We start from the raw sequence: 16,775 nt of genomic DNA, 5'->3' as shown, positions 1-16,775 counted from the left end.
GAAATCCCATTTCAAAAAATCAAATAAGAAAAACCAAAAAACGTTTATTGATTTTTTTAAAGAAGAACTTAACTTTTAAACTTGTTTGGAGATGGGGAGTGCAGAGATGTCTTGCTGGTCTGTGTAAGAAATATTAAATAGCTGGACAGTGATGGCACACACAGAGAAACCCTGTCTTGAAAAAGAAACAGAAACAAAAACAAAAAAAAGAAAAACAAATATCAAATATGAGTCTTTTAAAATGAAATATTATAACCCGGCAGCGCATGCCTTTAATCCCAGCACTTGGGAGGCAGAAGCATGCAGATCTCTGTAAGTTCGAGACCAGCCTGGTCTACAAAAGCTAGTTCCAGGACAGCTTCCAAAGCCACAGAGAAACCCTGTCTCGGAAAAAATTATAAAACTGTGTCTAAGACAAGGAATTCAAATATTTTTATTCTTTCCCACTTTGTAAGACTTTTATGCAACTGTCTTTACACACACACACTCACACACTATAGCTTAGTAAAACCTTTGTTTACACAAAGGCCGCCATTGCATTCCATAACCTGAGTAGTGCATCTTTTCCCCTTCCTCCTTCATTCCCTGTTCACTAATTCTTTTTCAATTAGCCAATTAGTAAAGTCTAGTGAAACTGGCCCCCAAAGGGAGCGGCACTTTAGGAGGTGTGGCCTTGTTGGAGTGGGTGTGGTCTTATGGGAGGAAGCGAGTCACCGGGGGTTGGCTTTGAGGTTTATTTTCATCAAGATTTCCTCAGTGTGATTGTCAGTTGTCTTCCTGTGGCCTGCAAGATATAGAACACTCAACTATTTCAGCAGCACCATGCCTGCCTGTCTGCATGCCCCATCCATGCCTGCCTGCATGCCCCATCCATGCCTGCCTGCATGCCCCATGCCTGTCTGCATGCCACACCCATGCCTGTCTGCATGCCACACCCATGCCTGTCTGCATGCCCCATGCTCCCTACCATGATGGACTGAAGCTCTGAACTGTACGAGTACCCTCAATTAAATGTTTTCTTTATTAGAGTTGCTGTAGGCATGGTGTCTCCTCACAGCAATAGTAAACCCTAACTAAGACAGATGGCCTTGTCTGGGCACTTCAGTTGGAGTGGTGGTCTCTTTCTTTGCAACCCCAAACATATTTCTAATACTAGGAATGAAAGACCCTTGAGGTGAGGAGTCTCCCTGATCCGGCCGGTCCCCTAAGAACTCAATATCCGGTCCAGTTGATGCAAACAGCAAGAGGTGTTATTGCAGTTGTTTAACGAGCTAACCCCATGTTAGCTCAGGCCTTTCATCCATCCACCATGGCGGATGGCTAGGAAACACGCTTCGAAGCCACTGCATAGAGATCTTATAAGGCAGCGTAAGGGGAGTGTCTAAGGGTATGCACAGGCTCAGGATTGGTGTGCCTCCAGGCTTGGAGGGTTTGCCCTGTGTTGATTGGTCAACTGGTTGTTATGGCCCATAGGCCCTGCCAGGGTGGTTGCTATGCTCTGTGCATCATTGCTGTGCACACCCAGAGACATAAAGCATAGCACCACCAGCTGACTTCTGATTGGTTCCTTGCCATGAGGCAGGCATCTGACCTCCTAGTGACCAAGGCAAGGTCAGGCAAGCATGTGTTACTGGCATGGCTGCTGAAAGGGGCAGGCATCTGACCTCCTAGTGACCAAGACAAGGTCAGGCAAGTACGTGTTCAGCTGTTATGGCTGCTGAAATGGGGAGCTGGTCCCTTCAGGAAGTCACTATACTCTTCAGAGCTACAGGAATGTACACACACACTCAGCAATGGTAGTATATATAAAGTTTTAAATTTTATTTTATATTATTGGAGAGAGGCATCCATGCTGTTGGAGCCCTGCATTATGCTGACCCAGACCCTGACAATGGGTGGGACATGCATCTGGCATTCAGGCAGACTCTCAGGCAGCTCAAAGGACCCTGTGTTGCTTGGCCACATCATGGCTATGTCAGGCATTATGGGGCTGCATAGGGACTCAATACACACGTGCAATCTTCCCCTTTTAAGCGTGCACCTCCACATGCTCGCTCTCTCTCGCCCTTCATCTCCCTCTCTCTTCCCTTGCTCTCTCCCTTCATATCTATCTCTCTCCCTCTCTCTCCTCTCTCTCTCTCCCTCTCCTCCCTCTCATCTCTCACTCTCCCTTCTCTGCCCCCTCTTCTCTCTCTTTTTCTCTGCTCCCGGTTGGCCAGCACCCCCCTTCTCTTCTCTTTGCCTTCAATAAACTCCATGTGGGTTTGTTGACTTGTGGTTAATGTTTCATTGCCTGTGGCTGCAGCAAAAGAACAACACATTCTATGCATACATGAAGATGTCAGAGATTAGTTTTCTCTTTCTGCCTTGTGTTGTGGAACAATCTTTGTACACTGTAAATATGTATGAGTCCCACTGGTTAATAAAGAGCTGACTATAGCTGGGCAGGAAGAGATTGGAAGGGAGAGCTAGACTAGGAGGATGCTGAGAAGGGCAGAGTCCGAGGAATCTCGGGCCAGTCACAGAGGAAGAAGGCCTCTTTTTTCATTAGTTGTTCGTACAAACATACATATATAAATACATATTCCTAAACTGGGCGGTGGTGGCTTATGCCTTTAATCCCAGCACTCAGGAGGCAGAGGCAGAGGCAGAGGCAGAGGCAGAGGCAGAGGCAGAGGCAGAGGTAGAGGCAGGCAGATCTCTGTGAGTTCGAGACCAGAATAGTCTACAAGAGCTAGTTCCAGAACAGGCTCTAAAACCACAGAGAAACCCTGTCTCAAGAAACAAAAACAAAAAAACAAAACAAACAAACAAACAAACAAACAAAAACATATTCCTAAATACAACCTATGCAATCATTATAGTATTACTTGTATGTTTTCAGGCCTGAACTTTGGTATTGGATAACCAATTGGTGTGCTCTTCCTTGGGGAGACTATTTGCTCTCAGCTTTCCTCAGTTGCCTGTGGTTCTTTGTGAAGGATTGAGTCCTCCTGGGCATAAGTAAATATATTTTTTAAAATTTTGGTGACTTATGCATTAACTGTCCATTGGTATTGTACCTTAATCTGGCTGTAATATGTGCTTTTCTGCAGGTACTTGCACATGGTTGTTAGATAAGCATTTATTACAAAAATTGAGAGCCTTGGAGATGTCTCAACAGGTAAAGGTGTTTGCCTAATAACTTGAATTTGATATCTGGAACCCATAAGATGGAACTCCTGAAGCTGTCCTTTGAGTTCCACACCTATGTACATACAAGACACTGCACAGTAGACCCAAGACACTGCACAGTAGACCCAAGACACTGCACAGTAGACACAAGACACTGCACAGTAGACACAAGACACTGCACAGCAGACACAAGACACTGCACAGTAGACACAAGACACTGCACAGCAGACACAAGACCCTGCACAGTAGACACAAGACACTTCACAACAGACACAAAGACACTGCACAGCAGACACAAGACACTGCACAGTAGACACAAGACACTGCACAGTAGATCCAAGACACTGCACAATAGACCCAAGACACTGCACAGTAGACACAAGACACTGCACAGCAGACACAAGACACTGAACAATATACACGAGACACTGCGCAAGGTAAATTAATTAATTTGAAACAACAGAGGGGTTGAGGTGCTTTTGTGTTGGTGTGGGGGGATGAACCAGGGACCTCCCACTGAGCTACCTACACTCCAGCATGAAGTTAGTTTTTTCTTTCAATGTTCTGGACCATTTGTATTTATTTTTCTGTTTGAGTTCTTTCTGTTGAGGTGTTGATCTTTTTTTTCTCAATTTCCAGAGAATTCTTTATACACTTGGAAAATTGACTTTTTCTCTGTAGTGAGTTACAAAAAATTTCCCCAGGAGAGTAAGACTCCCCAAGCTCCTAGGAAAACATTGATTTTTCAATCTATATCCATGGTAACAAGTAACACTAGAAAGAGGTTATAAACCTAGCTAATCAATCAATGACAGCTTGGTTCATGGAAAACACCTCTGAAAACTGGATGAAAATGAGGACATGACTGCTCCAAGGCATGGCTGATGAGAAGGAGTTTGTTGTAGATATGAGGAGAGTACAGCCGGAGGCATCTGGAAGAGTCCAGACTTAACAGGGCCATAAGAGGAGGGAAGGAAGAGAGAAAGGAAGAGAAGAGAGAGAAAAGGAGGTCAATGAGAGAAACAAGAGCCCATGGTGGAAATAGCAGGTTTATATAGGAATGAGAAGCTGGGGGAGGGGGAGAAGAGTCCCTGGGCTGGAGAGGGCTTTTGGGGGGTTGGGAGGAGTCACAGATGCTGGGTGAGCCCAGAAGCCAAACATACACTTTGGTATGCTAACGGACACCATGTCAGCCACTGCCCTGGGTTTCTTTGGGACCTAACACAACCCAATCCCGAACAGGCTCTTTTTGTTTGTTTGAGACAGGGTTTCCCTTTGTAACTCTGGCTGTCCTGAAACTCAGATTCACCTGCCTCTGTCTCCTGAGTGCTAGGATTAAAGGCGTTTTACATTTTTTCGGGGGCGGTGTGTGTGGGGGTTTGAGGCAGGGTTTCTCTGTGGCTTTGGAGGCTGTTCTGGAACTAGCTCTTGTAGACCAAGCTGGTCTTGAACTCACAGAGATCTGCCTGCCTCTGCCTCACGAGGCTGGAATTTAAGAAGTGTGCCACCACTGCCCAGCCAATTTTCACATTTTTTTTTTGTCTCTCATGTTGACACTAGTTTTTCATTTCATGTGAAGAGACTGTTTATATGTCTATTATGATGATTTTTAAAAAGCCATGCAACTGATTCTTTTAATGTGGTGCAAGCCTTCAATCCTAGCACCCAGGAGGCAGAGGCAGGCAGATCTCCAAGCTCTAGGCCAGCTTGGTCTACAGAGTGAGTTCCAATCCAGCCATGCTATTTAGTGAGAACCTGTCTCAAAAAAAAAAAAAAAAAAAAAAAAAAGACTTTGAATTTGAATCTATTTATTTTCTGTTTCTGAGTGTTTTGATTATATGTATGTATGCCTGGTGCCTGAAGAGGCCAGAAGAGGGCATCAGATCCCCTAGAATTGAAGTTACCAGACGATTGTGAGCTGCCGTTGTAGGTGCTGGTAATAGAACCTGGGTTTTCTGGAAGAGCAGACAGTGCTCTTAACTGCTGATCCATCTCTCCAGCCACCCAAGGACTTTGAGTTTTTATTGTTTTGGTTTTGCTGGGAGTAGGGAGGAATTGAGGCCTGCCTGGTAACATAGAGTTCTAGGTGGACCTACTACCTACTTCAAACTGGTATAACTTCACAATCTGCTAGGAAAAAAAAAATGGTCTGTTGTCCTGGTTGTTGTTTGTTTGTTTGTATAGTTTTATTTTGTTATTTATCAACTTGACACAAGCTAGAATTATCTAAGAGAAGGCCACCACAATTGAGAAAATGCTTTCATTAGATTGGTTTGTGGGGCGTTTTCTTAGTGATTGATGTGGAAGGGTCCAGCCCTCTGTGGACAATGCTACCCCTGGGCCAGTGGTCCTGCATGGTACAAGAAAGCAGACTGAACAAGCCATCAGGACCAAGTCATTAAAAGGTTCTTCCATAGCTTCTGCTTCAGTTCCTGCTTCCAGGTTCTTGCCTGGACGTCCCCTAGATGACTGCACTACAAGCTGAGAAATTAAATAAACCCTTTCTTCCCCAAGTTGCATGCTGTGACACATATACCTGCCCCTACACATAAATAAATGTAAAAAATTAAAGGTAAGCTTTAAATAGAGGCAGGTGCATGGATCTTTGGTAGTTCTAAGCTAGCTTGGTCTACATAGCAAGTTCCAGGACAGCCAGAGCTACATAACGTAGTGAGATCCTAAACTCTCCTAAAAAATAATCTTTAGGATAAGGCAGTCATATCTCTTATTAACATAGTAGTTTCCTTTAATCCACAGAAAATAGCTTACAAGTCACCAGTAGATGTTTAAAACTACAGATGCCCAATATTCATCTCTATGCTGCATGTTTTCCCTATACACACATACTAATGAGAAAACTTAATAAATTATGCACGGTAAGAACTTAGCAATAATAGAGTAATAAAAACACACTACACTGCATGTATAATCAAACATGTAAATGTGGTCTCAGAAGTTTACTTTGTTGACTTGTTTTGGAAACAGCATTTATTTTCTTTGTAGCTTGGGCTGGCCTGGAATATGCTGGTAGCTCAGACTAGTTTTGAACTGGAGTGCCTCCTGCTTCAGACTCCCAGGTGCTGGGATGGGAAGCGTGTGACCCTTCCTCAGCACAGACTGTCTTGTCACAGCAGGAACCACACTTCCTGTGACAGTGTGCCATGGCTGGGTGATGAGATGAAACAACATACCTGGCACAGCATGAGGCTACTGCTGACCTCCAGGTAAGACTTCGGGAGCATTGTCTGCTACCACTGTACCTGGTTCCCTGAGACATGACAGTCTCAAAGGCTGGATCTTAGACTACAGCTGGATGCAGGAAACTACAGGTAAACGGAGGCTGCCATGGGTTCTAGCAAAGTGAATCATTCCTAAATCAACAAGCTTCTTCCCCACCGGCCCCAGGCATGTTGATCAGGCTAGTTTCAAATGCCTGAGCTTCTGAGCAATTCTACTGCCTCAGCCTCTCAAGTAGCTGGGACTGTTGGTGTATACTACTGAGCCAGGAACCCACAAATCATATATTTATATATATATATGTTTCAGAAGGAAGCCAGAGAATCCACAAACAGCCTGGTTTTGTTGTTGTTATTTTTGTTTTTTTGAGACAGGGTTTCTCTGTGTAGCTTTGGAGCCTATCCTGGCACTCACTCTGGAGACCAGGCTGGCCTTGAACTCACAGAGATCCACCTGCCTCTGCCTCCCAGGTGCTGGGATTAAAGGTGTGTGCCATCAATGCCTAGCGCCTGTTTTTTTTTTTTTTAATTTATTTATTTAGCATGTATACAGTATTCTGCCTGTATGTGTCTCTTCATGCCAGAAGAGAGCACCAGACCCATAAAAGAGGGTTGTGAGCCACCGTGTGGTTGCTGGAGAATTGAACTCAGGACCTTTGGAAGAGCAGCCAGTGAGTGCTCTTAATCTCTGAGCCATCTCTCCAGCCCAAGGGCCTGTTTTGTGGTACCAGTTTTACCTCTATGGTAGACAACTAAGACCATGAAATGTGCCTAAGAAGGAAGATGGCAGATGACATGGGTGGATAGTAGGCTCTGTTCTTTTTCTTCTTCCTTCCTTCCTTCCTTCCTTCCTTCCTTCTTCCTTCCTTCCTTTTTCTTTTTGGTATATAAAGCCCATCAAGAGGATCACCCAGTGCAGTGGAAGGACATTTCCCTGAGGAGTGATGGGAATGGAGCTACTACTACAATAGAAACATAGATATACAGGGGCGAACAAAGGTACTCCTTAGGCTTACCTAAGAATTTGAAGAGCCAGAAAGGAATGTATTCAATATTTATCATTATGTAGCCAATTGCACTAAGACTGTGATGTAGCTAGGCCCAGCGTGAGTCATAAGCTGTAATGGAGACCCTAGCATGTTGGTGGTACCAAGAGTGTGAAACATCTGTCTAGGAAAGCCACAGGCAATGAGTGGAGACAGTGGCTGGGGCTGGCAAGGCCACAGGAGCAGTGCTGGTGAAGGCCATTAATACTCATATCATTACACTTGTGCTCCACACTTTGGTTTGGATGTGCAGCCTGTTGGGTTCATTCTTGCTGTGGTCTAGTTCTGACTTCCTGTTCTTCCATACCTCCCTATACACACTGCCTTTGTATGTTGCAGTTGTGTAAATTACTTCCTTTTTTTCCTTCCTCTTCTCTTCCATCTCCCTTTCTTTCTTTAGTATGTATACAGTGTTATGTATACAGTGTTCTGTCTGCATGTATCCCTGCAGGCCAGAAGATGGCCCCAGATTTCATTACAGATGGTTGTGAGCTGCCATGTGGTTGTTGGGAATTGAACTCAGGACCTCTGGAAAAGCAGTCAGTGTTCTGAACCACTGAGCCACCTCTCCAGCCCCACAAGACCACAATTTTCTAAAAAAAAAAACCCTGTATTTATTTATTTACTTACTGTGTACAAGTGTTCTGACCGCACATATGTCTGCATTACAGAAGGCATCAGATCTCATTATAGATGTCGTGAGCCACCATGTGGTTGCTGGGAATTGAACTCAGGACCTCTGGAAGAACAGCAGTGATCTTAACCTCTGAGCCACCTCTCCAGCCCCACAAGACCACAATTTAAGACTTTTCTTTATAAGAGTTGCCTTGGTCATGGTGTCTCTTCACAGCAATAAAAGAGCAACTAAGACAGATAGTCATGAACCTTTGGGGACTAGGGCAGCAATTCCTCCTTTCAAGCATTCAGGTACCTTTATCCAGGTCTCACCGTCATGAGAGTGAGAGATTTCTCAAAAAGGAGTGCTTTGCATCATAAGTATGTCCTCTAACATAATGAATGAGAAAAATGCAAAAATCTGATGGGGGTGCTAAGAGTATTTTACCTTGCCCCTTTCCACTTTTTTTCTGCCTTAAACCTTTAAAGTCATGGAAAAGATGCTTGCTGTGATAGCTGGAGCTACGCACCCTTGCACATGTACATTCTTTTTGAGATGTACATGTCTCACTTTATAGCCCTGGCTGGTGATGAAGCTGGCCTTGAACTCACAGATCTGTACATTTCTGCTGCCTGAGTGTTATGATTAAAGGAGTGAGCTACCAAGGTAGGTAAGTTTTTTTGTTTTGTTTTGTTTTTGAGACAAGGTGCCACTATATAGCCTTGGCTAGCCAGGAACTGCTATGCAGACCATACTGCCTGGTGTACACCTTTTTGTTTTGTTTGTTTTTCAAGACAGGGTTTCTCTGTGGCTTTGGAGGCTGTCCTGGAACTAACTAGCTCTTGTAGACCAGGTTGGTCTCAAAATCCCAGAGTTCCGCCTGCCTCTGCCTTTGCCTCCTGAGTGCTGGGCTTAAAGGCATGGGACATCACTGTTCAGCCCTGGTGCACACCTTTAATCTCTTGTCATCTAGATGCCAAGTGTCACCTTCCATTACTTCTGGCTCTTCTCTGGAAATGCTTAGATCCTGCTTGGTTATGAGTCCTGTGGCAGGGGACAGGGGATGATTTCCAGAGACGATGGTGACCAATACATCTTCAGAGCATGCAGAATGGTCAGTGTTTCCTCGGAGACAGTCGTTAGACTACTCCTATGTCTGTGTGCAGATGTACACAGCTTTACGTTCTCTGAGGGAAATCAACTGCAAGTTCAGAATCCCCCTTAGGGCTCTGGTTCCTGAGGAGACCCAAGTATGAGAACAACTATGTAATCAAGTGGCTGATAGCAACCCTGCTACCCACTGGGGCTCGGGTGTGCTAAGCCCCAATAAACAGTTCTATAAGTTGTCTTGTTGTGTGTATGCACTCACACATATCACAGTAGGTGTATGGTGGTCAGGGGACTTGTGGAAAGTGGTTCTCTCCTTCTACCATATGGGTCCAGGTATCAAATTCTGTTGTTAGTCATGGCAGCAAGTGCCTTTACCTACTGAGCCATCTTGACAGCCTAAGAACAAAATATTTTAATGGTAAAGTTAATGATGATGATGATAATGATAATTCACCATACTACTCCACCCATAGTTTCCTAACACCTTCCTGGCCTAGAAGTAATAAAAATTAAATTGAATTATGAAAAGAAAAGTTACTGCTGGGCGTTGGTGTCGAATGCCTTTAATCCCAGCACTCAGGAGCCAGAGGCCAGAGGATCTCTTTGAGTTGAGACCAGCCTGGTCTACAAGAGCTAGTTCCAGGCCAGTCTCCAAAGCCACAGAGAAACCCTGTCTCAAAAAACCAAAGGGGGGTTTGCAACTAATGGAATCTTCAGTGCAGTATTGCCTCACCACAATGCAGCTGCAGCTTCTGCAAAGCTGTTCTGTTGGGACAGTCATTTGGATAAAGACCAAAAACCACTCACGATCCTTTTGCATTGGCCTCCAATGTGCTAGGTCTGTGCTAGGATTACAGACATGTCACTATCCTAAACACAGACTGTTTTAAGTGACCAGGGCAGCCATCTTCTGCACTGTCTTGAGTGATTCCCTCTTAGCATCCTTTAGTTTGACCCTATCCTCCTGTATTTATTTTAGTTTGAAAAGTAGAACTCTTACGTTTAACTGGTAGCAATTTTGCCAAGAATATGTCACAGGTGCTACTCAGCGCTTCCTAACACATTGCACTAGGAATACCAAATATTAAGTTGTCTTTTCTTTTTCTGAATGTGTTATTAGGGACTGAATCAGGGTCTTGCTTCTTCTTGTGAGGAAAACAATCCCTAGCTCTCTTTAGAAAACAAAACTTTATCCTTTTTTTTTTTTTTTTTTTTTTTTGAGACAGGGTTTCTCTGTATAGCTTTGGAGGCACTCACTCTGGAGACCAGGCTGGCCTCGAACTCACAGAGATAGATCCGCCTGCCTCTGCCTCCGGAGTGCTGGGATTAAAAGCATGTGCCACCAATGCCCTACTAAACTTTATCTTAATATGGGCTTTTGTTAGGGTTGTGCCTCAGCCTCTGGAGCACCTGGGATCATGGCTTGCACCACCATGCCAGGCTAAAGTGTCCTAATTTATTAGTAATGTTAAGTGTTATCAGGCTGTCATCAGGACAGCCTCCAAAGCCACAGAGAAACCCTGCCTTGAAACCTCCCCTCCCCCCGCCAAAAAAAGTGTCATCAGTTGGTTAAAATGATGACTGCCAATTAGCCTCCTACAACTGAAATTTAAAAACCACAATAAGTTTTCTGGCTTCTTTAAAAAAAATTTAAAGATTTTTGTTTGATGTGTTTGACTGTTTGGCTTGCATGCATTTTTTGTGTATAATATGTGTTCCTGGTACCCTCAGAGGTCAGAAGACAGCATTGAATCCCCTGGAACTGGAGTTATGGATGATTGTGGCCCACCATGTGGGTGCCAGGAACTAAACCCAGGTCCTCTGCAGAGCAGCAAGTGCTCTTAACTGCTGAGCCGTATTTTCTGGTTTGTAAAATCAGAAATCAACTCACTATATAAACCAGTATTTCTTTTTTTTTTAAAAAAAGACTACATCTTTTTTAAAAATATTTCATTTATTTATTATGAATACAACATTCTGCTTCCATGTATATCTGCACACCAGAAGAGGGCACCAGATCTCGTAACAGATGGTTGTGAGCCACCATGTAGTTGCTGGGAATTAAACTCAGGACCTCTGGAAGACCAGTCGGTACTCCTAACCTCTGAGCCATCTCTCCAGCCCTAAACCAGTATTTCTATATCTATTTTCCTCCAGAGCAATGAGATATGTCCATACAGACACTTGTGTGTAGCACTATAGTAGCTTTAATTATAATTTTTGGAAGACTAATATTTAATTGGGGCTAGAAGAGCATTTGGATGTACAAACACATGTCACAATGAAGTACGGGTGTATTCAAAAAGGGTGAGGCAAAGAGAGTTTTATGTATCTTGGACTATAACTCCAGATTGACATGGAACTAGTAATCCTCCTGCCTCAGCTTCCTGGGATTTCACTTTTGTGCCACCATGCTTGCAACAAGAGGAATATATGGACGTGAAATGCAAAGGAGTACATGAAATATCCTCAGACTATAATCACTGGCTACAAGTGTCTATTGCATGATGGCTTCAGTCTGAGATTGAATAAACAGGTGCTAGGCCAACATCCTCACCGGGGTATCAGTTGAAAGGTACAATGGCCATTGTGTAAGGCTGTGCTTCCAGAAGTCTTCTGTGAATAGTTCTTGCTCTCCAACTTATGCAAATGGGATTCCCAGCTTTGTTTATTCCTTATGAAGGAAGACTTAACAGAAGTGACTTTATTTTAATTCTGACCATTTTCACAATACCATTTTAAACGTTTTTAGCCTTTATTTTTATTTTTTATGTGTATGTTTTGCCTCCATCTATTTCTGTGTACCACCTGTACGAAGTGCCTGAGGAGGCCAGGTATTGGATCCCATCGTATTGTTATGACAGACTGTTGTGAGCTCCCACATGGGTGTGGGAATTGAACCTGGGTCTTCTAGAAGAGCAACTAGTGCTCTTAACTGCACAATATCAATTTTTAAATTTCATATTGAGAGGTGCAAGTTCTAGTGGTTGTGTTCCTGGTATTGAAGAACCCGGAAAAACTATTACTCGGAAGGAGAACCAGAATGAAGGGAAGTGGAGGAGCATTTCATGTCCACAGGGAAGTTTTATGAATGGAGGAGAGTCTGTTTGTTGCCTAATTAACATCAATTCCTCCTCCTCCTTTCTCCTTTTCAAGTACCACATTCTGGAGCTTGAAAGCACCTTCCTCCACAAAGCCATATGCTATACTAAACCAGTTCCGTTTCTCTCCCACCCCCTGGCATAGGGACTGGGTTGGGAAGGGAATTGTAACTCACTTCAAACCAATGGGTTCTGAAGGAAAACCTCCAAAGAGACTTCTAGAAAATGGTCCCTTTAAAGCTTAGGAGGATGGTGCTTCTTCCTAGGCCTCCATGTGGTGTTCCAAAGTGCGACCTTGCCATCAGCCTGAGACAGCACTCACACAGGCAAGGGTGTGTCTTCAGAGTCAGAGTGGAGCTGAAGCCCTACAGCACTGTGCATAAACTCTCCCTTCATTTTCCCTGATGTTTGAGCCATCTGAGATGGGCTTTCCTAATACAACACATAATAACCCCAAATAGCTGAATGCTTTAACTGAATGTTTTCTCTACTTTTTGGATAGTGCTGGGATCAAATCAAATTTACAAGGGTCTTGTGAATACTTCTCCAATGAGCCCTAATATTTTGTTTCTGATGGTGGTAACACTGGGCCTACCTAAAAGAGTGGCCAGGGGACTGAACCCAGGTTGGCCACATGCCTTTATACTGAACCATTTCCCTGACCTTAATAACAGAAATCTGTATTTCTGGACTTTCTTTTTGCATTTGCTGTGTTCATTCTCCCAATCTTGTTAGCTTATTCTTGTCTGGGTCCAAAGTTCCATTTTATTCTCCTTTTCCCATCTTCTCTGCTTGCCTTTCCTATGTTTTTTTGTTTGTTTGTTTGTTTGTTTTTGTTGTTTGTTTCCCTTTTAGACAGAGTCTCACTATGTAGCCCTGACTGGTCGGGAACTCACTCTGTAGACCAAGCTGATGTCAAACTCACAGAGACCTGTATGCCTCTGCCAGATCTAAAGGGGGTCTTTCTTTCTTGATCTGGATTTTTTTTTTTCCCTTCTGAGACAGGGTTTCTCTGTGTAGCCCTGGATGTCCTGGAAATCACTCTGTAGACCAGGTTGGCCCCAAACTCAAGAGATCCACCTGCTTCTGCCTTCTGAGTGCTGGGACTAAAGGCATCTGCCACCACTGCCGAGCTTTGATCTGGACTTTTTGATCTACAACTTTAGGACCTACCAATTACACTGTGTCTTTCTTTCCCCCTACTTTTAAAAATAATTTCTTTTGGGTCTGGAGAGATAGCTCAGAGGTTAAGAGCACTGGCTGCTCTTCTAGAGGTTCTGAGTTCAATTCTCAGCAAACACAAGGTGGCTCACAACCGCCTATAATGAGATTTGATGCCCTCTTCTGGCCTGCATCATACATGCAGGCAGAACACTGCATACATAAATTCTTTCTTTTCATTTTACATGTATGGGTGTTCTGATCTGAGTGAAACATTTGTGTACCCCATGTGTGCTGTGCCCAAGGAGGCTGTCCAGAACTCCTGAGACTGGAGTTACAGACAGTTGTGAGATGCACTGCATCTTGTTGGAACTAAATCTGAGTCCTCTGCAAATGCAACAAGTGCTCTTAACAGCTGAGCCATCTTTCCATCCTTTAACTCTTTTTTTATTTTTTCTTTTGGGAGGGGGGCGTGAGACAGGATTTCTCTGTGTAGCTGTGACTGACCTGGAACTCACTCTGAAGATCTGGTTAGCTTGCAAGTCACAGAGATCCGCCTGTCTCTGCCTCCCGAATGCTGAATAAAAGATATTATAATAACTGAAATAATAAGTATTTAGAATCGTACAAGTTACGTACTATTACCCTATTTAAAAACTAAGCTAGAGCTTCTCTTTTCTAGTTGCAACCATTATCAACGTTTTTAGGACCATTTTCCAGTGTTCTTTTTACATATTTATTGTATCTACATATATACCTATCTTTGTTTAAAAAAAAAAACTCATTTTATATCTGAAGAAAATAAGAATGACCCGAGGCGAGAGATACTGTGACATTTGTTGAAGAAAAGGACTGGACAATCATTTATTGACGTCTACTACGGACTGGTTCATTTTTGACTAAGTTTTTTTTGTTTGTTTGTTTTTTCGAGACAGGGTTTCTCTCTGTGTAGCTTTGGAGCCTATCCTGGCTCTCGCGCTGGAGACCAGGCTGGCCTCCAACTCACAGAGATCCGCCTGCCTCTGCCTCCCGAGTGCTGGGATTAAAGGCGTGCGCCACCAACGCCCGGCTTGACTAAGTTTTTAATTTACACTTTAGAATATAGAAAACTTACTCATCTCACAAATCCAGAGGAAATACCTACTATATTTGAAACCTCGAGCGTAGCATGCAGGTTCTGGTATCTCAGTTCTGAAGCTTCTTTCCGACCCTGGGCTCTAACACGGCAATTAGGAGGAGGATACCTTCGGGGCTCCAAGAGGCCATTAAATGTTTTCAAAGAATGCGAGGCCGGCAGGTAGCAACGCGGCAGTCACACCACAGCCGGTCGCCGGGCGGCCGGCGGAGATTACGCCTGCGCGAGTCGCGCGCAGGCGGGAGGGGGGCGGAGCTTTGGGCCTGCCAGTGCGCCTGCGCACAGCCCGCCGCGGAGTGGGGGAGGGAGGCCCGTGTGTGTCTGTGTTGTTGTTCCGCGGCGGCGGCGGCGGCGATAAGATGGCTGCCCACGGGGGCTCCGCGGCGTCGTCGGCGCTGAAGGGGTTAATTCAGCAGTTCACCGCTATCACCGGTAAGAGACGCGGTTACGGGAAGGTGATAGCGGGGTGGGGTGGGGGGGGATCGGAAGGCTGTCGGGGCTGCCCCCGGCTTCACCTCACCTTCATGCCTTCCTCCCTCGGGCTTTCCCCTCAGCTCCTGTCCTCTCCTGAGGAACAGGCGACGGCGGCGCCGGGGTCTGCGGTCCAGGCGGGAGGCAGCTTCCCCCCGCCGCGCGTGCCCCCCAGACCCTCGATTCGGTCTCCTCTCAGCTCCCAGACTGGCCCCCACGCCCCCTGCCAGCCCCGAGCAGGGGATGGGCCGAGCCCGCGGTGCCCGAGGCCGGGGACCTGCGGGCGGGAGGAGTAGGGGGCCGCACCCGGGCCACCGCCCTCTTCCTCCTTCATCACCTTCTCGGGGTACCGTGGGGCCCGCGGACAAGGGGGTGCAGCGCGTCCTCTCACGTTGTCCTCTCTCCCCGGCCGGGTCATCCTCCCTCCACCCCAGCCTGCCCTTCCCCTCGCTGGGCCCCCCGGAGCCTCGGCGGTGGCCCTGGCGTGTGAGGGCCTTCTCTCCTTAACGGCGAGGCCGGGGGGTTCTGCCGCGCCTTTGCACATCCCGGGGGACTTGCCGCCAGGAACAAGGGGTGCGGAGGAGTACCTTAGGGACGGAGGGTGTAGGATAGGAACGAGGGGGGCACCCCTAAGCTTAATGGGGGGAGGCCTAGAGTAATCCTGGGTGGCCTTTCGCACATCCTCATAATAAAATCAAAGATCGAGACGATGGCGCCCGAGCCTTTGCTGATAAAACAGGGATGGCGGCAGAAACTTCTTGCAGAGAAATCTGTTTCTGGGTGTCGGTATCGGCGAAACCTCAGGCCTAGGTTTTGCTTTCCATTCGGACCCCGACGAAGGGCAGACGCAGGTTCTCTTAGCCCGGAGGGGAGGCTCTAAGCCATTCTGTGAATGCGCTGTGTGTCTTGTTTCTCTCTGATGGTGCTCAACTTTTTTTGCATGAGTTATTAGAGGGCGGAGCAAATGATGAAGTTCTCTGTGGAGTGATTTGAGAGAGCAGTACTCCATGTGCCTGAGTGTGATTTTGCTGTTCTAGTTTGTCATTTTGAAAAGAGGTCAGAAAGTTAGTTCCCGCTCTCAGTAGGGCCATGTTTTCTTTGGTAATGATGTGTTTTAGATGTGAAGAATATTTCTAGTTCACGTTCTTGAGTTTGATGTGCAAGACATGGTGTTTTAGCTAATACACGTTGTTTGCAGTTTTAATAATTGAAGCTAGTTTTATTTTTTGCTCTGCAACTATAATTAGATGGTTGCTGCATTTTTTTGCCTTCTCACATGAAATATGTTAAAGCTTGTAAAATAAGATTTTTAATAAAGTTGAAGTGAAAAGTTAAGGTAACTGAAAATATTGTTAAGCTTTGTGGTCAGATTATTGTACTTAAATATGTGTATTTCCCAGTGTCTAACCAAACCAACATTATGGAAAGAAATTAGATTTCTGCGTATAGAAGCTAATAGTGCTGCATTGTTTACATAGAAAATCTAGTAAGTGAAACAGAGAAATATTAATCTTTTTCTGGGTTTCCTAGAGATAGTTTAAGATACTACTATTTAATATTAGGTTCTTGGGCAAATTACTACCACTTCGAATTGGTATCATTCAGAAACTCAGTTGCTTTAACTTCATATTATTTCTTGTACAACATTTTGAAAACATATACACAGAAACCAAAATTTGCTGAAATAGCCTTGGTTTGTCTGCCAGTCTTGTTTCTGGTCTAGGC

At 44.9% G+C, this 16,775-nt stretch overlaps 1 protein-coding gene and 1 long non-coding RNA gene across 3 annotated transcripts in view; one reads left to right on the top strand and one right to left on the bottom strand.

The window, feature by feature from the left end:
- Positions 1–410: 410 nt before the first annotated feature.
- Positions 411–14,875, bottom strand: LOC103160911. Its single transcript, XR_003484881.2, has 3 exons — positions 14,589–14,875; positions 8,087–8,195; positions 411–784 (listed from the first exon to the last, which is right to left on the bottom strand). It is a non-coding gene; the product is annotated as an uncharacterized LOC103160911 (long non-coding RNA).
- Ubxn7 (UBX domain protein 7) overlaps positions 14,861–16,775 on the top strand; it is a 59,454-nt gene continuing 57,539 nt past the window's right edge. For both annotated transcript variants that reach the window (XM_027412854.2, XM_027412853.2), the window contains exon 1: positions 14,861–15,011. In XM_027412854.2, coding sequence (XP_027268655.1) covers positions 14,939–15,011 — 73 coding nt within the window. In that variant the 5' untranslated portion in view covers positions 14,861–14,938. The remainder of the gene's footprint in view (positions 15,012–16,775) is intronic.

Source organism: Cricetulus griseus, chromosome 4, assembly GCF_003668045.3.
Source record: "Cricetulus griseus strain 17A/GY chromosome 4, alternate assembly CriGri-PICRH-1.0, whole genome shotgun sequence".
Classification (NCBI taxonomy): Eukaryota; Metazoa; Chordata; class Mammalia; order Rodentia; family Cricetidae; genus Cricetulus; species Cricetulus griseus.
Note: the sequence above shows the minus strand (reverse complement) of the source record. Positions and strands in the feature narration are given on the sequence as shown.